Source organism: Fistularia commersonii, chromosome 14, assembly GCF_037954325.1.
Source record: "Fistularia commersonii isolate RoL2024-O1a breed Wild chromosome 14, RoL_Fcom_v1.0, whole genome shotgun sequence".
Classification (NCBI taxonomy): Eukaryota; Metazoa; Chordata; class Actinopteri; order Syngnathiformes; family Fistulariidae; genus Fistularia; species Fistularia commersonii.
The window spans coordinates 11,086,874-11,110,820 of NC_141297.1; the positions used below are offsets into that span (position 1 = coordinate 11,086,874).

The following is a 23,947-nucleotide window of genomic DNA, read 5'->3' on the forward strand; positions in this document are numbered from 1 at the left end:
TTAAAAACAGGAAATCTGTTGTTATGTTTGTGCACAAAGAGGTGTAATTTGATCAGTCTATAAAGCACAGACAGTATCAGATATAGCACATTTTTTCTATGGATACAGGCTGTAGAAACTGTAGCAAGCCATGTTTTCCCCCATAATTTGAATTCGATTTGTGAACCCACACATAGCAAACAGCAAGTCTTACCTGGTTTTTGTCCAGTTCACAGTTTTTGTACTCTTTCTCACCCTGCTCCTGGAAAGTAACAATAACAAAACCTACAAAGATGTTCATCATGAAGAAGGCGATGATGATTATGTAGATGATGAAGAAGATGGATATTTCAATGCGGTAGTTGTAGATGGGACCCATGTTTTCTCTGTTAGAGTCAATGGCCTTGTACAATAGCCTGCATGGTAAACACAACAGAGAAACAGAAGAAACAGTTATTCCCAGACTAAACAGATTAAAACAAAACTCCTACAAATACATCTTCAATTGAGGATTCCATAGACAAGTTGGTTATATTAAATTACAAATTTTAATCAAAGATTTGGAGATTACCATTGAGATATCTTTCCATAAATATGGAATGCCATCTGGCGGTGAGATCACATTGTGAATTGCTTCATATTAAATGTTTTGATTGACTTGTTCTTTTTTCTTTTCTGAAAATGTGTTCAGTCAGCTTTTCCACTGCTACATCTATTGTTTTCTAAAAGCGATTGGAAAATGCCATTTGTAAATTGTCACCTTTTAAAGTCAGTCAAATTTGCTGTAAAATAATATGGGGTTGACTATTTAAGTTATCTGAAAATTTGCAAAAAAAATCCTTTATTTTTTCAGCATAATTCTTATAAATTCTTTCATTTACTTTTAATAAAATCCCAATGGATGATTCCAAGTGTTTGATTTTTTTTTACCACACTGGCCTGCCCTTATTTGTGATATTTATTATTGTTTTGTTAGATGAAAAAGGTACCCAAACAAAACAGTGTCAGATTTATGATATTAATTGTAACTGAATTTAGAATAAAGCCATCCACACTGATGGCAGGACTCACATTGGCCATCCTTCAAAGGTGGACACTGTAAAGAGAGCCATCATGGCCATGAGGACATTGTCAAAGTTGAATTCGCTGTTATACCAGATCCTCTCCTTCACCATTGGCAGTGCAGCATCGCCATTGTTGTAGAGAATGTAAGTTCCTCTGGTGATTTAAAAAAAAAAAAAATTTACTAAGTAGACAGACACACACATACACACAAATTTGAACATTCAAAGATGAAAGCATTCAAGAGCCAGATCAACTTACTTGCACTCTTCTGGGCTGGACTTTGCATCGTCTGTGCAGCGATAAAATTTCCCCTGTGTTGGAAACAACATAGTCAGGTCCGTTTTTTTATGAGGGAGTGGCCACTGGTGATCCTGCTACTTTATCACTCTCGTGTACCATCTGTTCACTACCTTGAAAAGCTGCACTCCAATACAAGCAAACATGAACTGCAGCAGCGTGGTGACAATCATGATGTTGCCGATGGTCCTAATGGCCACAAACACGCACTGGACCACATGCTGCAAATGCCAGATGGTTACACCCCATAATCAGGAGCATTAAATGAATGTATCATAGGAAAACATAAAAAAACATCAAAAGAGCGACACACCCTTCAAGTGTAAATGTAATAGAATTGTTATTGTATGACGGACCTTGAGACCTTTAGCTCTGTTGATCGCCCTGAGGGGTCGGAGGACTCTCAAAACACGTAGAATCTTCACCACTGAGATGGCAGACGATCTATGAGACAGAAAGTGTAGAAGTGTAGAAACGGAAGACAATTTCTGTATCAGCCTGTAATAGTCAAGCTGTCATTTGTCATCTTCAACTGAGAGATAAACCTTTACAGATTAAAGTGAAAGGAATAACTAAGCTGTTTTTAAAAAATTACAAATTTACTATTTAAACAGCAAAATTTAAGTTTCCAAAGAGGCTCTTATGTGCACGTATTTATTTTTGTTCTGTTTATGACACACAGGTGGCCCCTCTGTTAATAGCAAATCATATACAGACTTAGGCTCATGATATTTTTAGATAAGAAAAGCAAAACAAAAGCTACCGTTCGCGTTTTTGGAATAAATGACGTGGGCAAAGCCAGATATGAATTGAGTCCTATCAAATTAAAATTCCTGGATAAATGTAATGATTTTACAACAACCAGTCCATTATACTGAGAGATTTAGTATTTAAGAGGCAAGCTGAAAGAACAAGAGGTGATCATTTGAATAATCCTAACATGAGAGGCAATCACAATTTCTTCTGAATAACCCTTTACGATATTACTTCTTAAAGAATAAGCATAACTTGAATAGCCATCTATTTCACAAAAGGGGAAATCAACAAATATTATCTTTTATATCTAATAGTCAACACAGGTGAGAAATTAACTTGATACATACTGAATGCCAAAGGAGACCAGAGAAACACCGACAACCAGCAGGTCTAATAGGTTGAAGTAGTTTCGACAGAAAGCTCCTTTATGCAGGAAAGCACCAAATGCTGTCATCTGAGCAGAGGAAAGATGGCCATCAATAAGAAGACATACACACAATCAAATATACTCAGATTAAGGCTTAATATATAAGGCTTGAAGTTGTATAGTTAAATTTGTTTATTCTGTAAGTACAATGTTGAGAATTTCAGAAAGTGTTGCCAATAAATTTCATTATTGGTACATAATAATCCATTACAAAAAGGGGATGGAAAAAAGTGACCGAGGGTTACTTCTCCTGTTCAAAGGCACTGCCCCATTTCATGTGTGTTTATAAGAAAAATGAATTAATTTTATTTGCAGTTCCCTGTTGGGGATCCTGCTGTGAAAATCAAGGTAATTGAGAGATTGATATGAAAGTGTACATTTGAATGAACATTTAAAAAACACCAAGACTAGATTAATGCCGACAAGACCTTCTCATACAGAAATTAAAAATCAATTTAAGAGGTGGAATGCACAGTGGTCGATACACACTTTCTGTCCTTTTGCACAAACATAGTATCACATATAATATATGATAGAATGCTCAACAAAGAACATAGTATCATACAACTATCAGGCCGAGGACAGTTATTAACAATACCTTTTCCCATATTACTAATAAGAAACATTACTTCTTAGCTTTAAACGGGACCCAACCCTAACCCGTACCCAGTCTGAACCCTCACACAGACAGAAAGCTGTCTTAGAAAGGGAGGACTAACCTAAATGTTCCCACTTGCAAGTATTGAAACTCAAAATTGACCCTTTTGAAGAAAGCTGTACAAATGAACACAGTCATACACTGACACAGCAAAAAGACACAAAGCATGCACACGCTCACACATACACACAAACATACACAGACAGACATCATAAAAAAAAATTAAATCTTAATATAGGACAAGGGGCACATTATTCCAAAGCCATGACACTCATTTCCGGTGCAGATTATACCAGGGATGCTACTGCAAACATTTTCCATGAAACAGGGTCTATAATCTTCTCCTGATCAAATTTCAGGCTTAGGCTTTAAAACAAGAGATTTACCTATTGCAAACATGCAGTAAACAAAAGGGTAAGGGACTTGGACTGGACTGCATTTTAAAAGTCTTGAAAACAATAGTTCCCTGAATAATGCATGTTTTTTTATGTGTTTGAAGCCAAAAACTGAGCTTGATTTTAGTTCACTTTAATTTGAATTACATTTTTCAAAGAACCCAGCAAGGAATAACAATAAGCAAGTGGCCACAGGGTTTCCATTGTTGAGTAATCAAATTGTGATTCTTGCTGTGATGAGCAACACCAAAACATGTGGGCTGGAATTTTTTCTGAAAAACCCACTATAGTTGTAATGTCATTAAAGAAAATAGCTTGTTTCTCCAGAGCATACAGAAGTATGATTTTTTTTAACAAGTTCTAACAAAAGATTTTGACTTTTCCTAAATTAGGGATGGAAGGGTACAGTTGGCCAAGATGGAAAACTGACAAACAGATTAAAAAAAAAAAACAATCTAACAAAATCCTCACGTTGACAGAATGGCAGTGTGACAAGATAGCAAAAACAGGTGGCCATTTCAACAAAAAGAAAAAGAGACAAAAATGAGGGAGGTGGGCAAATGCAGCAAGCTAGGAGGTGGTAGGTTGTAGCTAAAGCAGCTCAACTGTTTAATGTTTACCTTTATAAGGATCTCAAATGTAAACATACTAGTGAAGACATAGTCTGCATAGCCTAGGATCTGAGGAGGCAATCAGAGTGACATAAGCACGCAGGGTTACTGAAGCTCTACCTGCACAGCACAACACACCACACACAGGCCATTTACCTTCAACAGGATCTCAACAGTAAAGATTGCGGTGAAAGCATAGTCAAAATAACCAAGTATCTGGAAGAGGCAATGCACAAGTGCACAGTCATCAAGTCATTCCAGGATAAAAGTACAGTGAACCATCTAGTTTAGCTGGAGACACAGTTGAGTCAAGCGTAGATGTAACTGGTATGAAAATTGAATTAAAAAAAAAAAGGATGTTCATTAGTGTCGGGTCTGCTCCTTGCTAAGACTGTAACACACAATTATATGTGCTACACATAAAAGTTAAATTTAATTCCAGGAAAAATAAATGATCTATTCCACATTACAATCACACATTATAAAATTTCTGAGGAAGGAAATTCAGTAGACTAAATCTGGACAGCCAAATCAGGGAACTCGGATGTGCCAGTTTTATGCATTTAATAAAAACAATTCAACCTTGTAAAGAAAGAAATCTAAACCATCACAACAAGCCAGTTCAGTAATTGTTATGCAGATGCACAGCAATTTCTAATCAGGGAGCAACAATTCTCTTTCTTTTGTCAGTTGAATGCAAAATAGTATCAGGTACTGCCTTTTCCGAGAAATTGGCATTTGAAGACCTGCAGAATCCCTTTCAGAAATTTCAAGACATCCTGGCGGTGATCCGAATGGTGCACAAAATAAACTTGGTGTCTGACTCAAAACTTCCTCATGCTTAAAGCGCTTACCCCATATTGAACTAAGGTGTAAGACAACATTACATGGGCAGACTCATATTACGTACAATATTACGAGCAGAGAAGTTACGTATGGGATCCTCGGCAGCCAGAGAGACGGAGCTCAGCATGATAAAGACCAGGATTAAGTTGGTAAAAATCTGATGGTTGATTAGCTTGTGACAGAATACACGGAACCTAGAGAAAGGGAGTGAGAGAGACAATTATCTCATACGATATTACTGTAAAACTCAACAAGTTGAGATAAATATCTTAAAATTTAGGTAACACAGTTCCAAAAAAAAATGTTATAAAGACTCACGGGTTTGTGCTGCTGAAAATAAAGAAAGCACTGCCTTCAGGAATTGGGGGAATTTTTTCCTTGATGGTGAGTTCAGACAACCTCTGAGGGCGGGGGCCAGCTGGGAGCTCTGGAAGGTCATTATCCTCATCAAGATTACTCCCTGTCATACAGAATTATGACTATTTTAATCTTTCTGAGTAAAAAGTTACACAAAGTACCATTTTTATATTCTGACCACTGCTAACACAGAGAAAAATAAATCACAGTTTTACCAAAAGAGCTCATACTTTGGGGAAAACAAATCCAAGCTTTACTTGCAGGGAAAATGCAGTCTTAACTTCCTACTATGAATAATGATCATTTCAATAACTAACACAGGATACAGATCAAAATATTCACTGGATATATTTTCTGGCAATAGACAAATCAAAATGATACTGAGTGAATAACGGCATGAAACTGATTCTTAAAAAATATGATTTCCTGTTTTGTCAGGTTTCCATGAAAAAGAAAGAAGTGGCTACCATATAAAATGTTTGTCTTCTGAATTAAAAATATAGGTCTGATTGGCAAAGTTGCATTCATGTATGTGATGGATGAAATAGGCAGCTCACTTTAGATACAGCCATCCTTCTAAACACCCACATTGTGCTATGAACCTCATCCTCTCACTGGCGTTAGTCAACAATTGGACTTAGAATGGTGGAGTCTGTATGTCTTTATGTGTAGGTAATGAGGAAATTATGATAAAATTCCCTTTTCATGTTTGCAACTGCTCTGCAAACACACCTGGTGAGTCAATAGCAGGGTACATCTCTTTGTCGTCATCCAATAAGACCTCTGTTGGTACCTGAATGGAGTGATTAGGTAAATCATGTGTTTAAAGATGGAACCACAATTGACGAGGGGTGTGCAATTAAAAAACAAAAATGAATATCACATTATGCAGGTACATCGGAAAATCTTCAGTCAAAAAGGTAATTTAAATCGGAGTTCAAAAAATCATGTTGCATGCAATCTTCAATATATAACAGTTATATTAGAACAGTTATATGATTTGCATGATTTATGAAGTCAACTATTCTTCGCTCTCTATTACCTTTGCGTCTCCATCTTCAACTTCAGATTCTTCAACTCCTCTCTGATCAGAAATTGTCTCCCTGTTTAGGACAGAGGAAATGGAGATTCATTAGCACAGCAGAAGGCCTTCTTTCATTGCTGGTAGAAAGCAGTTGTCAAAAATGTGACCAGGAACTGAAATCTGAAATATTGACGGATTCCTGTGCTATACTTGGTACTGTTTATCCTCTTCTTGGCCTCTTCTTCTTCCCTTTGTGCTGTGTTGAGGCTCTCTGCATCCGCCAGGTTATCAACAGCAATGGCCAAGAAGACATTTAGCAGGATGTCTATCAATTTCAATTAAGATGAAAATACTGAATACGCATGAAGCAATTGAAATTCCACATATTGGCTCTGGGAGTAGTATTGTATTTGCATTACTATGAAGTCAAATCCTTGCCTTCTCCACAGTAAGTGAAACACTATGCCACCTATCTCCTGAGTTAGAGTCAGTAAGAGAACCATAGAATTTGCTTTGATTATTTTTAGCGTCAAAGACACTAAATAAATGCAGACAATCAAATTGGAAGCAGTCACAACTAAACATGTATACTATGACCAGGAGGATACAGTTTCCGCAAATGAAGAGGATAATGAAGTAAATGCAAACAACCATTCCGGAAGAAGCTGGACCACCATATGCCATGATACCATCGTACATCACCGTATTCCAGTCTTCTCCTGTAAGAATCTGAGAAGCAAAAGAACAGCTGATCCTATGTCATCTCTTCTTTTATGACTGATCTCTTGAAAACTAAGGCTAAACAATCACGCATATTGACATTAGTGGGTTTTTCATCCAATGGATTGCAAGTTTTCATTCATTATAGCATCTAGGAGTGCTAGTTGCAGTCCCCATGAAGTGCTGTAGTCTTATTATCTCACTGCCCACACAAATCTACTGCTTGTGACTACTGTTATTTTTCCTATCTAAAGGAGTAGCGGTAACGTTATTTTCGAATGTCATTGGGTATTTATTGACTTTGTTTTCATTGCAACATAATGGTATTTTGTTTGTGATGATACAACTTGTTTATATACGCCTAGCTTTATAGGCACACATTAGTAATGCACGCAACATTTGAAAGGAACACCTGTGTCTGACAAAGACACTGGACTCTTCCTGGCTGGTTGGGTTAGCATTTCTATTAATGACAGATTTATTGTCCAGCTATTAGAAAAATATTGCATTTGACCTCACAAAGTCCTATTACTGCAGAATGTGATGTCTCCAACCAATCTTATCTAAGAGAAATAAATGACACCAAGCACACACACCTGGAACACAGTGAGCAGGGCCTGAGGAAAGTTATCAAACGTGCTCCTTTTGGTCACAGTCTCATCAAAGTTAAACTTTCCCCCAAAGAGCTGCATGCCAAGCAGGGAGAATATGATGATAAAGAGGAATAGAAGCAGCAGCAGAGATGCGATGGATTTCATGGAGTTCAGCAGAGATGCCACCAAATTACTCAATGATGCCCAATGACTGGAAGAAGAGAAGGATATGAGGAGTTAAAAGGAAGACACAACCCAAAATACCATACCCAGCAGTGAACATTGCGAGAGAAGATATTAAATTGATTCTTTTTTTTTTTTTTTTTTTTGTTAAGGACAATATTTTTTTGTGGGTCTCAATCTATATCACAGTGTAATACTACAGTTTGTAGCAGAGATGCTACATAGCAGCCTAAGAGTTTTGCCAGTGGATGAATGAATGCCATTCTTAGATTTTACAGATTCTTGTTTATTTGATTTATTTTTCAATAACGAATCACTGCTTGTTCCGCTTTACTGTAAATCATATGTATACAAAACTCTTGCTATGAGTCAATCCAATATGCTCTATTGCATCAGAACTCACTGACCGTGTAACCTTGAAGATCCTGAGGAGCCGGACACAACGGAAAACCGAGATTCCTAGTGGCGACATGATGGCCAGCTCCACCAGGATGGTTTCTATGATGCCTCCACACACAACAAAGCAGTCAAAGCGATTGAACAGTGAGACGAAGTAGGCCTGCAGCCCCAAACTGTACATTTTCACCAGCATCTCCAAAGTGAACATCGCTAGGAGAACTTTGTTGGCTACATCTGTAAAGGAGAGAAGCAAAGTTTACATCCTAAGTTACTGAAGCATTAATTAGACAAAAAATAGAAAAAAAAACAGAACACCGAAATGCAGTGTTACATTTTAAGTCATATGATACAACATCATTTGGACCTCCCTGTATATTTCAAAGAGAACATAACAGATAAGAAATAGATACCCTGTACTTCTGTCAGCCACTCTGGTTGGTTGTAGTGTTCTGAGGCGATGGTCAGGGTATTGAGGAACACCAAGATGATGACAAGCCAATAAAATGTCACAGATTTCACAGCTGCACGGCACTTTCTGCGGCAGAAACGGTTCCATCGCCGCCACTGACGACTTGCAAAAAAAGAGGTGCACTTGAGGATCAGTTGTGAAAATGCAAAACTGACTTCACCAGGAAAGGTTGGTGCCAAAACTAAGCACAAGAACAAAAAATTTGCTATCATCTAAAGACTTTTAATTGAACCTTTCTGTCTTTGGACTCAAATCATATGAATTATATTTATGTATAATATATATGTATAAATAAAATAAGACACAACAATCATATGAATCAAACGAGACAGAACCCTTATTATAAAAAGGGCAAAGGGGTGGATTTTCATTGTACAAACGTGGGAAAAAAACACAATGACAAAATTTGTGAATCGGAATGCATGTAGTGAATCAGAATGCAGACAGATATCAAATACATGACAAGGAATCACACATTCACAATTAAGAAAGAACAAATGTCTACATTCAGGATTAGAGGAAATCAAATGTGAAGCACAAAAACATGCAGGATGAGTTGAACCCAATAAACGATAGAAAGACACACATAAAGTCACAAGATACTAACCTGCACTTTGACTTAGTAATTTTTTGACTAAAGAGAATAAAAGATGAAAACTTTAAATAAGGAGCACCAACATGTGAAATAAGTGCACTCTTTTTGAGTCACACATTTTCTATGAAAAAAAAATGATTGTGTCTTATTAGCTGGTCCTTTTTTGGACAAGATTATCTGGAGAAATTCACAGTGTCTTTGTTAACCCCTCAAAATTTAGATGAGACTCTAAAGTGTCAGATGTTTAATGTGGTGTATACTTTTAATGACTAAGAGTTTGAAGTGATAGATGATACCCTCACCATAACGTTCCACAGCAGGACTTGTCTTCCTCTCCATTATGATTGTCAGTGACAGATTCTGTCTCACTGGGCTGGCTCGCTGCAGCAACATACACACAGGAAAGAAGCAACCATTTATATTGATATTACATGTATAAATGCAAAAAAAAGAAGACTTTTGACTATCCACATTTTGGTCGGGCTCTCCTTGTACTGGCAGAGCTTCAGCCCGCTTTTGTCTTCCTTGATTTCTCTTCAGTACTGGATATAGATAACCACTAAACTGTTCTCTTACAAGCAGGTGCCAAGGTGAGGTTGTCCGTCCGACACCCACACCGTGAACCCTGGTGTCACCCAAAAAGCATTTCCTGTGTGAGAAATCCTTTCCTCAATGTTGAAAGGATTCAACCACTATTCTGTTCCCACAACTCAAATGTTTTCTATTCCATTTGACAGACAGAAATTGCTGTGGCGTTTACTGTCTTAAGTTTCAGATAGATGAAAGTGAACTATGACGGTTTTCCTTTTCATATTTGTTTCATATTTGTCAAAAACAAGAATATTTTCTTTGGGTTGGACACAAACTGTCCAATTTAATGAAACCTTGGAATGATGAAGCTCTTTCAAAGATTGTGTTTCACTGAGGAGAAGCCATCAGACCTGAGTCAAATTAGTCTAATTTTAGTCTTTTAGGAAAGTAAGCCGTAAATTTCAAATCAATTCATAATAGAACATTTTTATCAAGTTAACATATGTGAAGGAATCATTTGGTCCAGGTCTGTATGCTGCAAAAGATATGTAAATGATAAGAGGATTACAACACTTGAAAATATGTGCATGCATAATACATTATCTTTTATAATGAAAAATGATAGGAATGTCTGGATGAGGAAAGTATAAACCATGGCTGTTTATGCCAACAAAAGTTTGGTAAACACAATTTTATGATAAACTGAAAACAGTAAAAAAAAAATGTATATTTATAGTATTAAATGTATACTTTGAAGCAAATTTATTTTAAAAATAGTCCTTACAAAATGAATAAATTATACTTAACCTGTGCCACTAGTGACGAGCTTGTGATGTATTACTCATAATTTTGAGAGTTTGACGTATTGGTGCTTGTCCTCATAACCATTTGAAACAGAATTTAATTTAAAATGTATTAAAAGAAACCACTACATTTAAATGTGGTGCAGGAGGTAGAGCAATAGTCTTTTGAACTGAATATTCCTGGTTCGATTCCCGGCTCCTCCTAGTGTGCCGAAGTGCTGTTGAGCAAGACACTGAACCCCTAACAGCTCCCCATGCACTGGTGGATGCCAGCCTACTACTCATGGCTCATCCATGATGGATTAATTGCAGAGGTCGAATATCTCCACGACAAATTTAATAAAGGATAAATGACTATAAAAATGTAGATTACGGTTAAGATAATGTAGTAATTAGCCTTTCCGCTTTAAAACAAGGAGGTCCCTGGTTTGATTCCAAATGAAAGCCTTTCTGTATAGAGTTTGCATGTTCTCCCTGTGTGCAAAGGCTTCTTCCAGTTTCCCCCCACAGGCCAAAAAAATGCAGTACTTTAAATTGGAGGCCCTCATTGCCAAAAGGTGTGAATGAAAGAATGAGTGGTTCTATATCTCCATATATGGCCCAGGGATTGACTGGCGGTGAACCCTGCCTCCTGCCCAATGCCAGCTGAATAGGCTTATGCCACGATCCCCAACACTGCAATTAGATACATTTGTACACAATAAAATGAAATGTATTTTGAATTTGGCAAATGCTTACTTGTTTTGTATTGTATTCTGAAAACTTAAAATGTGCGTGTAGTACTCTTGTGCAGCTACTATAACGCAAAAAAAAACTTCAGTGTAATAACACTATGTGTTTTTACATGTTTGCAATTAATAATTTATTAATTATATTGAAATAATAATTATAATAATTACTACTATCATATTAATTCAATAATTATTATTACTGTTGTTGTTGTTGCTATTATACTTTATTTCCCTGTCCATCGTCCATGGATATCGACGGTGCAATAATATGCATGGCCGTTTGTGTTTTCAAGATATTTCTCTGCTGTTCCATGTTTGATATGTTATGCTGTTAAGACTGACTCTTCATAGAAATGCAAAGCAATATTTGAACAAGTTCAGTGGGTGTGTGTGCATATGTAATGCAGGTGATTATGATGTTATGGATCAGATGAATGACTCCATACAAAGGGCAGGCAACCACAACAACAACAAACAAATACAGAAGCAAAGCCTGTGCAAGCAAGTGGAGGATCTCACCAAGACAAATATGAGCGGTCCTTGTGAACATGCAGTGGAAGACAGAAACTCACACACACACAAACACATTTACCCTGAGTCTCTGTGGACTGGGTGAACCAGCCAAACTTCCCTTTCTTCTTCTCTGTGAGGTCAGCTAGCGTGACCCCTGCGTGTTAGCAACATGCAGATCACACAGTCAGACAGCAGAGGAAGCAGTGAGTCAGTATGCAGCAGAACAAGAGAAAGGTGTGCATGACAAGAGAGCAATACAAACTATACTACAGACACAGCTACCTTGTCCAGAAAGATACATAAGACCTACAAAGACAAAGAGCAGTATATTGTTTCATGAATGAATAAGAGTAAAAATGTCAACCCTCACTATCTCTTCAGAATCTACCCAAAAATACTTATTACATGAAAATTAATTTGATTTTAAGGAAGTACATACGGAGTTGTATCTGTGACATTTAAAATGCTGATGTCATATTGTCAGTGGTAAATGTTGGCCATCATTTAGATTGTCTGACTACAAGCTCTGACTTCACTATGCAACTTTAAACAGAGATGAGTGCACATCAAAGGATGTAACATTATACGTTTTCTAATATGTCAGTTTTCAATTTAAGGGTTGAAAACTTTCAAATGCATTTCTTGTGTTGTTTGGAATGTTGACAGTATCTGACAAGTAGTATGTGACAAGTAGATAAAATGAACTAGGTACGGCTACACTTTTAAATTCCAAATTACATTAGAATTTTTTATTTATTAGAATGGCCATTGATTCTTATTTTTCTAATGCTGGTGAGCAGGTTTTCAGTGAGAGAGGTCTCTAGTATTTTGCTTGAGAAAACATTGAAAAAAAGGTTTGGAGATCACTTGGCATATGAGTGCCTCTCTTATGTCTGTCTATATTTTCTGGACAGGGCAACTAGACAGTACAATACAGAATAATATAAAACATAGAAGGATTAGAAATTTAATTCACTAAGAAAACTGTCAGGAACAAATACGGAAAGAAAAGAGACATTATTGAGAGAAGAGAAAAAAAATGGGGAAAAAAACGAATGTTAGCCAGCACCTTAAGATATAACAAGGCACACTGACACTGCAGGGGTCAAGGAAACAAAGTTAGTATATATATTGTCTGCACAACAACAAGTACTGAGGTAAGGCAGACAAAAAAAAGGAAAAGGTACAGTAAGGACTGGGAACATTCTAATATGAGTCTGTCTGGAGCAGATATTAAAGAAGAGAGAGAGCAGGGAGGGAACACAAACACAAGTTCAGGAGCTGCAGCAGGTTGCAAGGAACTTCTCTTTATTGAAGCTATGACTGACAGAGAATGATAATCCCCATCCCTGCTTTTGCTTTTGATATCATTTATATGTTCGATTTAAACTGATCATGTAACCACTCCTTCAAATTTATTTTCTCCCTATCAATGCATGATAGTATTGTGATGCCCATAGTAGTGATATTCTTGTCAAAATCTTCTTGTCTTGGCAACTGGACTTGAATTTCTTCACGTGACATTTCACCCTTCATCCGAGAGGCTTCTACAGTTTGACATGAATTCAACATGACCTGGATGACTGAGAAGCTCCAAAGACATAGTAGTGATATATTTGTGAATTCTACCTCCTAAATCAAGCCAGATTCATAAAATTGATTTTGGTGCTTAGGTTTTTGCTTTTTGAAGTATTTTCTCTGATGATATCACTCATTCAGCATTGATTTTATTTTGTAATGACATGATGTTCGTGCATCTCTCCCCAGAAGTCAAAAGCAATGTTTGATAAAGTCAGATTCATTCAAATTGAAATTTCCCCACTGTGGGACAATTAAAGGTATATTCTATTGTATTCTATAAATAGTGCTGAAATCTTACAATCAATTACATTCAAAACAACCATTCCTTTTCATTTATGAGTTGATAAATCTGAATCTCACTGTCTCTCTCTCAAACTGACAATAACGTACACATTCACACAAACAAGCACACACATACACTTGTTTCATGGATACAAATAAAAGTAAGTGAATAAAAACGTGTATTTTGCAGTGACTGTTGATTTATTAAACACAGAGAGACAGTTGTATTTGGCTAGTGACAGGACTTTGTATTGGTTGTAGTATATTATATGTAAAAGGTTAACAAATGGACTCTGGCGTGTGAAGTGTTCTGGAAAAGTGGACATGGTTTTCAGACAAGTGTGAAAATTAATAATAACTGAAGTGTGTAGCCAGTGCATGATGAAGCACAATGCCTTTTTCAACGAAAGGAAGAGGCACAAAAAAATCACTTAATCCTGTTCTTGACCTTTAAAGAGTCAGCAGTGTAAACATAAAGGCAATATTAAACAAAAACAGGTGAAATTATATGTCTAAAGAGGATGACTGTGTATCTGCCCATTATTTGCTTCAATGACAATAATTTTGCCACTGTGCTTATTGTTTAGTTAATTGTGTCTGTTTAGTATGGAGGCAGTCATGGTAGTGACAAAAGAGACAAAAAAAGGAACAATAATCATCACATATGACATTTCAAACATGCATACCTAGACTGTAGTTATATTGTAATGAACTAATGGAAAAATATTTTCATTTTGATAAATGGAAATCTCAGTTACTATTCCCATTTTTTTTTTTAAATTGGTAAATCTATCATTGTAATGGTGACCTCTTGGTAATATTATTAGGATATAGGATTTAAATGTTTAGAACATTGACAATGATATCTCACAATCAAATGCATACGCATTTTTTCTTTTTACCGAAAATATAAATACTTCTTACTTTTCATCTTGTGAGGTCCTATAAGCAGGTCCTCTAGTCAGTAATACTTCTTAACAAAGTATCTCCTAAGATCTTCAAGTGATAATTTATTAACATTTTTGGGAGGGAGCAAAAATTCTTCCCCTAACACATGCATTCATGTCCTGACCCATCGATAAGGCAGATAAATATAAAGGTTGTGATAGAAAGTTGAGCAACATCATTTGGAAGCACAAGTCCATGTACTGGTTGTTTGGGCACATCTTCATTGCATGGACCAAAGTAAGAAAAGGTAACTCACGATTACGCTTGCCCTCCTCATCTCCTTCCTCCTCATTCTCGGGGTCTATGTCCTCGGCCTGAGTGATCCAGTCCAGGTAGCCCTTCAGGTCTTCCTCCAGTTGCTGTTTCTCACGAAGCTTCTGGAAGTCTCCTCGAGCTTTGGCCTTCTCTCGCTCTTTGGAAAATTCTCTGGAGATTGCAGTCAGCAATACAAAACTGATAAACAGTGGGTCAGACAATAATAGACAGATTCAAATCAAATGTTTCCAATTTCCAATTTTACAACACTTCTCTGGATATGAAAACATATCTATGTCTTGCTTTTAGCATTCTTGAAGCATACACATCACAGTGACCCTGACACCGTCATGTGCATAAAGGCAACATACAGGACTGTCTCAGAAAATTAGAATATTGTGATAAAGTTCTTTATCTTCTGTAATGCAATTACAAAAACAAAAATGTCATACATTCTGGATTCATTACAAATCAACTGATATTGCAAGCCTTCTATTATTTTAATTTTGCTGATTATGGCTTACATCTTAAGAAAACTCAAAAATCCCATCTCAAAATATTAGAATATCATGAAAAAGTAATTTTTGTTTTTTTTAATTGCATTACAGAAGATAAAGAACTTTATCACAATATTCTAATTTTCTGAGACAGTACTGTATGTTGTGAATTCTAAACACATTTGTGCTCTCTAAATAACCAACTAATTTTCTCATTAAAGGACAATACATTCCTCATTAATACAGCAGAACACAAAACATGCACCCTGAACACTTACCCACTCAAAACACCCAAAACCAAGTTAAGAACAAAGAAAGATCCAAATATGACCAGACTGACAAAGTAGACCCAAGGCAGCTCAAAGCCCATGGCATCATTCATCTGCAAAAAAAACACAAGAAGCAGAGAAAATATTATACATTTTCATAAATTTTACAAATCTGCTCTAATATATTGATATTCCCAATGTTTTTTCATTGCATTGAAATTGTTTGGGTTTCGTCTTTTACTTGGGTTTCGTTCCAAGTTAGGGAACCAAAAGTCTTGATTTTCATATCTATTATATTTGTTTTTGCTGAGTTGCCGAACGTCTTTCACTGAAAAGGATTAATGTTAAAACAATTGGAAAATGACCCTTATAACCCTAGACCCCATAATTCAGCAAAAAAAATCCCAGGAAAAAATTTCAGATTGGAAATAAAAACCTCCCACAATTAATAATCTGCCTTTCTTTGTACACTGTTTATGAAGGCCATATTTTAAAGGCCCACGAAAGGACAGGTTGCTATGAAAAGTCAGGAGGTTTTCAAATATGACTTCTGGAGACATGTAGAAAACACTTGGATCTCAGTTAAGAGCCGAGGAGCATTTTTAATATCGCTTTTGGCAAAGTTATTGTTAGACCTGTCATGAAAAACAGTTTACAAGGTCAAAGTATGCCTTCACCTAGAAAGACTATGATACACATAATGGGACTTAAACAGACTGAAAACAAACAGCGAGCTGAGAAAGCATGCAACAACCCACTATGCGACAATATTCACATTATATATTCATCCTTTGGCTTTGTAAAGGTTTCATCCTTTACAGCTGTATTAACATCATATTGTCATGGCAACACAAGTAAGTAGTAGTGAAGGCTTTGTGGGTGAGAGACTGATAAAGAAAGCAAGCAGGATGATGAAGGGTGGAAGCAAGAGATGGAGGTAGGTAAGAAAGAAGGAAGGAAGAAGGTATATGAGGTTGTCCAGCAATTATAAAAAAAGGTGCAAATTGGATGTGACTGAAACTCAGCTAAGTGCTTTGGTCAAATTAAGAGCTAATGAGCACACTGTGAAGTCAGTGTGGGCTTATGTTTGAAATTAGTGCGACCCAAGTTTTTTTGTACGAGGGACCAGTTTTAAGCATGAGAATGTTTCCGTGTTAGAGGCGTGGGGGTTCAAATAATAAAAACTTGAAATGGCACAACAGAGTTAAGTGTGGCAGTAAGGCTAATGAAAAAACTATTATTTGTACCAAGATTTTCTTTACGGACCGGTACCAAATGATCGGGGGTTGGAGACCTGTTTTAAGCGAGTTGCATGGAGCACATTGAAGTCATCAAAAAAGTTTCAGAAAATTGGGAATGAAACAAAAACAAGAATTTTTGATTTTGATTATACGTATACATAAATATAATATTGGGTTGTGATATTATTTCCCATTCTCTCAGCCTACGGTCAACTTTTTATGACACACAATATTACTGGGAACGTTTCTATGATAATTAGGAGTCTTAAAATTGGATACCCAGTATAGAACATCAGTCCAGCCCTCCATGGTGATACATTGGAACACAGTCAGCATGGCAAACAAGAAGTTATCAAAGTTGGTGATGCCGTTGTTGGGGCCTTGCCAGCCTTCTCTGCAAACCGTTCCATTCAGAGTGCAGTGGCGGCCATGTCCAGATACAGCACATGGTGTGGGCTCTTCTTCTGCCAGAGTACCTGAGGCAAATTGAGGAAAACACAAACTAAAGCCTCATCTCTGCAATATTAATGGCATGGGACAGGAGGTAAAGCAATCGTCTTTGGAACACATCCTGGTCTGATTCCCGGCACCTCCTAGTGCGTCAAAGTGTTGTTGAGCAAGACACTGAGCCCCTATCTGCTCCCCTGGTGATGGTGGACGGCAGCCTACAGCTCATAATGGGTTAATTGCATAGAATTAATTTCCCCACAGGGATTAATAAAGGATAATTTATCATTATGGCCATCCATCAGTGAATACATATTTGGAAAAATAATATCTTATCCATCCAGGAATCAGTGTTTGAATAAAGGTCATCCATGTTTACATAATACTCCAACATTATTTGCTTAATCACTGAGTTAAATCCCCATCTGTCCTATTGAAACATATACATGGTAAACTCTGTATGTTCATTTACTCTCAGGGACTAAAACATCTGTGAATGCAAAGATGTGATGGAAAACAGCTTTCTTTGCTGTATTTAATTGTAAAATAATCAGCAACCTTTAACATCAAATGCCCTTGGAACAAAGCACACCTGTCTGTATCATATAGCACGTAGCATGCATTTTTCCGATGAAGAGCTCCAGGCCGATGATAGCATAGATGATGATGACAAAGAGGACCAGCAGAGCGATGTGAAGAAGGGGAACCATGGCTTTTATAATGGAGTTCAACACCACCTGCAAACCTAGGAGCAAACACACAAGGTAAGTCAGAATGAACACTAAGTCACATCATTATTATCAACTACAATCATTATCACCTAACTAAATGTGTAATGGATCCCGGACACCTGCTGCTACCGAAATAACATAATACCTCACTGTGAGCATTCACTTGGCCAGGCCTGATACTGAGTTTGGAAGTGTTTATCAGCCAGTAGGCAGAACAACTGTGTGACTGAAATGTCTGCATCACTGAGTCTGTAAAGAAGCTGTTTTGAAATCACATTGGTGAAGAGGACATACTGTAAGACAGACCTTGTACAATAAATTACTTAGTTTTAATGTTTCTTGAAATATTTAGGTATAATGTAGACTTCTGTATATTGTTCACATGTTTTTTGTTGCATTTTTATTTATTTATCTTTTCATTATTTTATCGCCCTACAATAAAATAGGTCTATGCATATCTCACACACATCTATTGCACTACACCTGTATCGCTGCTACTGACTGTTGACAGGCCTCATTTGTTTCATTCTCGCAGAGTGGAATAAAAATAAATACCTTTGAATCCTTGAGACCTGAAAAAATGTTAGTTTTACATTTTTAGATGGTTATATGAAGTTATACTAAAACTTGTGTCACTGGAGGTGCAAGATTTCATATAACAGTAAAATAACAGGACAGGTTGACAATGATCCCTAAAGAGCCAACAGGGTAACAGCATAAACAATATGTCAAATTAGAAGCAAAGTGGGAATAAGTGCAAAACTTGCAAAACTGAAATATTAGAGGAATCATTTAAGACTACCTTATATTTCATTGTGGAATGCCATGACTGCAGTAAGAACTGTGTAAAACCATGATCACTTAAGACAAAGAGATTAGCTGAAACTAAAATCCCCTTTCCATTTGTATGATTTATGAATTGTCTTTTGCAACTTAATTTAATCTAGCAGTAAAAGCAAAAAATTCAAAACAAGAACAGAACTGGAGATGCAATTTTAAGCTCAGTTCAACATCCTTCAATCCATCCACAGAGGGCCTTCCCTACCGCAAACCAGTGAATGATGCATTGCTATGGCAACTCAAAGAACAGAAACACGAGGGCAACTTGATGTAAGGTCAAAACATGCTGAAAACAGAAATTGTGAAGGAAGCAGTATGTCTTTACTGATGAAAGAATAGGGCCAAAAGAGTGCAGCTATTGTCTTTCCTGGATGGGAATTAGTTTTTCTGTTGCTGTGATAAATATTTATACAAAAAGAGGAAATATAAACTTAAATAGCTGTGCTTGTTGATGTATTTTAAATTTCAGATTTTTCTGTTTTTTAATCAGCCACTTCTCATCAGCTTGGCCTGAAAGTCTTGCTTAAAATGGCTAAACACAACAGGGTTTTGACTCACTGGGAACTCCAGAGACAAGGCGAAGGGGTCTCAGCACACGAAAGGCTCGGAGGGCCTTGACGTCAAACCCCCCAGGTTTGCCTCCAGACTGGCTACCAGAGTCAGCATCTTTGGTTATCATCTCCAGGACCACACTGAACAACCTGGGGTGAAAAGGCAAGTTTGGGAAAACAATGGTAAAGAGAGCCGAGATATCATTAAAATGACAGAGATTGACGCAAAACTAACAGAAAGCGGAGAGCAGCAATGTGATATTTTTGATTGTAATTGTGTCTGTGTGTGCATTCATGTGTGTTCATAAATCTTTTATGTGAGGCAAGGTGCTTTACTGATAAGCCACAAAACTGTGAATCATGACCACTCTCCGATGCTGTGTTTCAGCTAAATTGGCTGATGATTTGTGTATGTAGGTGCCCATATAATGCACCCCATAAACTCACCCAACTATGACAATGACAAAGTCCAGCATATTCCAACCATTTCTGACGTAGGAGTTTTGGTGCATGACAAGGCCGTAGGCAATAATCTTCAGAAATGTCTCTATGGTGAAAATAATCAGGAAGGCATATTCTACTGTTTCCTGTAACATGGAGAAAGGGTTGATAGACAAAGGGAAAAGAAAGACAAAAAAAGACAAATGAATGATAAAAGTTCAGCAGCAAGGTGTTTAAACATTAAATGAAATAAATGGTAAATGATGCTTATAGTAAAAGCCACACTCAGCATATCAAACATTCATCCCTTTCAGCCTCAATAGAAATACCAGCAAGGAAAATTGAATAATAATCTGTCACTTGTGATCTGATAACCAAAACAAACCCCTCTGTTTTCTTGTTCACAAATTCCATTTAGTGCTCAAGTGTAAGGAATTAGAAAAAATACTGCATGTTCATCCAAAGCACAAGGGGCAGGTATTACCCTCATTATTAAATCATGCATGTTACAATATACCATATAAAATGTACATCTCATGTGGCCATGTGATCAAATCAAATGCATATAATTGCCAATGTTCTATCAAAATGCAATAATTTAACATAAATGTATAATTCAATTAATCTTAGGATACAATTTACAAAATATTCATCAATATAGATTTCATTATACACTTTCATGTATACATGAATTGAATCTTGAAATCTAAAGGCATAAACTGTTAAAAATAAATAATACGTGAACTTGCTCCCTTAAACTGTATGTTGATTGGTTATATTACTGTACAAAAAATTATGTTGACTGTTATTTTGAAAGCAAAGCTTAACAGTATAAACCCATCATTTGACAGTAACATTGTGTAACATGAACCTCTCATGCAGAGACGTGGGAGAGGAAGATCTGTATGAATCTGCAGCCCTTGCGACCCGGACAGCAGTGTGATGAATTCAGTCGACTCACATGAGCAGAGGAAATCATTTATTTCACAATGGTGATCCGACCACGACTTAGATGATTCAAACATTGTATTGCAAAGATGAAAAGAGTTTGGTCATAATAATATATGTCCAACTGCATCAATTGCCCATTTCCATGGTAACCGTGTGTGTGCAGTGGAAATGGGTCTCTGAATCAGATTATTCCACACATCTCTCCTTTGTGTTTATTTATTACTTCACTTTGTCACTTCCATTCTGTTTCTCTCCCACAGAAACACCTTTCGCTCTCCTACGTATCTCACTTTCTTTCTGTCTCTCCCACACATTTTCTCTCTGCACACACAGCCCCCCGACCCCACCCCCACCTCCACTGTCTCTTGATGCAAAAGGCTAGAATCAGTAGTATATAGTACGGTCTATAGTATAAATCACAATCACATGGTTTCAGAAGTCAAACTGTATGTATGAAGACTTTAACATTAGTAATGAGTTTTCATAACCAAATGCAGACCAAACTACATGTTAAAATCACAGGGAATAATCACAAAATTTAACAAGTGCACAATAAACCTTTTATCTCTGAGCGTCGATTTAATTCAACAAAACACAGAAATTCCAGCCATGTTAAATCACAACGAAGTTCTGAAAAGTAGTGCTGCATGACTCACTGAAATACTGTCTATAATCAAAGGATGGCCAAATTCAATTTCTATTCTATACTGCAGGAGCAGCTGTTTTTTGATAAATGTTAAAATGTGACACACCACAGTTGAGCAGGGCAAACTACTAGGCTTCCTTATAAGTCTTTGCACTGTAATACTACATATGCAACATGTACATAATTATACATAGAGAACATAACATTTTACCATTACTACATTTTCAATACAATACCCTTAAAATAATAAAAAGAAATTAAACTAAAACAGGAAAATTAATCAATAATAATTTCTCAACTTATTTTGAGGGAGACATTACATTGTAGTGTACATTACATTACATTACATTGCATTGCATTTGGCAGACGCTTTTATCCAAAGCGATTTACAATAGAGACAAAAATTATTATTAAAAAGAGCGCATCTCAATATTGATTTTTTTTTTTTTTTTCATATTTTCCTTACACAATGACCCAGCTAATCAAAATGCTAAGATCTATTCGGGACAAAAATGAGACTCTCCTTAACTTTTATTTTTGCCATTTAATGAAAGGTGATCACAAAAATCATTTATTGTGCTCTTATTACATATAATTGAGAACTCAACACACACCGATGAATAAGCAGCATCACACCACTGTGCACAATATTCAGATATACTGTGAAATACTCCTGGCTAAAATAACGTAAATTGCTGCTATTGTTCCCTCAAACTGCTGAATTGTTTAGATAACTCAATTCGTCTGGCGTGTAAATATTGATTCACTATGATGACGGTGTCTTTGTCTGGCTACTAACTGTTAACTGGCATATGCTGAGTGGTGTGCCGTAACATTGGCCAGGTAACGACCTGCTAAGGTCAACAAGCCCCCGCCATCCTCAGAGCTGTTTCACACTGATAAGAGCCGTTAAAGCACACAAGAACAAACTCCAGCCTCCAACCAATTTTACATTTTAGCCATGTCTTCCTGTATTCCAGTCTGAAATGTCTGCTCATCTGCATTGTGTGTTAACAGATGACAGTGTGTATGTGTTTGTTTGTTTGTCTGTTTCTGTGTTAACGTAAGTGAGCTTGTGTGTTATTTGTCCCCTATCGCTTTAAGTCAAGTTAAAACACGGTCGAATGCCTTCTCCAGGTCCACAAAACGCATGTACACTGGTTGGACAAACTCCCATGCCCCCTCAAGGATCCTGCAGAGGGTATAGAGCAGGTCCACTGTTCCACAGCCAGGACGAAAACCACACTGCTCCTCCTGAATCAACATTCAACGACCTAGCGGACCCTCTTCTCCAGCGCCGCTAAATAGACCTTACCAGGGAGGCTTAGGAGTGTGATCCCCCTGTAGTTGGAGCACACCCTCCAATGCCCCTTTTTAAAAAGGGGAATCACCACCCTGATCCGCCAGTCCAGCGGCACTGTCACCAACATCGACGCGATGCCGCAGAGGCACGTCAGCCAGGGCAGCCCTACAGCATCCAGAGCCTTGAGGAACGTACGGCGGACCACAGCCACCCCCAGGGCCTCGCAACTGAAGAGATTTTCGACTGCTTCAGCAACTTCAGTCCCGGAGATAGGTGCGTCCACTCCAGAATACCCCGGCTCTGCTTCCTCATTGGAAGGGATTTCAACGGTGTTGAGGAGAAGCATTCCTACCACCAATCGGGGGGCCGTCACACTCTTCCAAGTCTCACTGTTGTTGCCCACGTGAGCGTTGAAGTCTCCCAGTATAACGAGTGAGTCCCAGGTAGGAGCGCTCTCTAGCAGCCCCTCTCGGGAGCCCAAGAAGGGTGGGTGAACTGAACTGCTATTGGATGCATAGCCACAAACCTGAAGGCAGAGGGAGGCTACCCTCTTGTCCACCAGGTTGAACCCCAACGTGCAGGCGCCGATGAGGGGGGCATTCAATATGGCCACACCTGCCCGGCACCTCTCACCGGGGGTAACTCCAGAGTAAAAAAAAAGAGTCTAGTCCCTCTCGGAAGGCCTGGTTCCTGACCCCACGCTGTGTGTCGAGGTGAGTCTGACGATATTAAGTCGAAATCTTTCAGCCTCGCGCACCACCTTGTGCTCTTTACCTGCCAGAGAGGTGACATTCCATGTTCCAAGACCCAGCTTCTGCAGCCGAGGATCAGACCGCCAAGGTCCCCCGCTCCAGCTACCACCCAGCTTACACTGCACCTGTCCCCCTTGGCAACTCCTGTGACTGGTGAGCCCAGAGGAAGAGGGACTCATGTCGTTCCTTCGGGCTGTGCCCAGCCCTTGGTTAAAGTCCGATCCACCAGGCACTCGCCGTCGAGCCCCGTCCCTGGGCCT

General features: G+C 37.7%; 1 protein-coding gene across 15 annotated transcripts in view; it reads right to left on the minus strand.

Annotated features, from left to right (window-relative positions):
* The window catches only part of cacna1db (calcium channel, voltage-dependent, L type, alpha 1D subunit, b), an 84,894-nt gene that overhangs the window by 25,793 nt on the left and 35,154 nt on the right, over positions 1–23,947 (minus strand). For 4 of the 15 annotated variants that reach the window (XM_086159256.1, XM_086159250.1, XM_086159251.1 and 1 more), the window contains exons 4-28: positions 20,042–20,181; positions 19,602–19,744; positions 18,065–18,217; positions 17,305–17,501; positions 15,794–15,897; positions 15,020–15,189; positions 12,032–12,106; positions 9,677–9,755; positions 9,387–9,413; positions 8,721–8,881; positions 8,319–8,544; positions 7,732–7,939; positions 7,024–7,144; positions 6,626–6,740; positions 6,434–6,494; positions 6,124–6,184; positions 5,353–5,494; positions 5,099–5,228; positions 4,198–4,257; positions 2,445–2,551; positions 1,698–1,785; positions 1,455–1,562; positions 1,303–1,355; positions 1,051–1,197; positions 194–395 (exon numbers count right to left, since the gene is read on the minus strand). In XM_086159256.1, the coding sequence (XP_086015382.1) occupies positions 194–395; positions 1,051–1,197; positions 1,303–1,355; positions 1,455–1,562; positions 1,698–1,785; positions 2,445–2,551; positions 4,198–4,257; positions 5,099–5,228; positions 5,353–5,494; positions 6,124–6,184; positions 6,434–6,494; positions 6,626–6,740; positions 7,024–7,144; positions 7,732–7,939; positions 8,319–8,544; positions 8,721–8,881; positions 9,387–9,413; positions 9,677–9,755; positions 12,032–12,106; positions 15,020–15,189; positions 15,794–15,897; positions 17,305–17,501; positions 18,065–18,217; positions 19,602–19,744; positions 20,042–20,181 (3,078 nt within the window). Of the gene's footprint in view, positions 1–193; positions 396–1,050; positions 1,198–1,302; positions 1,356–1,454; positions 1,563–1,697; positions 1,786–2,444; positions 2,552–4,197; positions 4,258–4,344; positions 4,405–5,098; positions 5,229–5,352; positions 5,495–6,123; positions 6,185–6,433; positions 6,495–6,625; positions 6,741–7,023; positions 7,145–7,731; positions 7,940–8,318; positions 8,545–8,720; positions 8,882–9,386; positions 9,414–9,676; positions 9,756–12,031; positions 12,107–15,019; positions 15,190–15,793; positions 15,898–17,304; positions 17,502–18,064; positions 18,218–19,601; positions 19,745–20,041; positions 20,182–23,947 lie in introns of all 15 variants that reach the window. The other 11 variants (XM_086159260.1, XM_086159255.1, XM_086159249.1 and 8 more) reach the window with 6 other exon arrangements.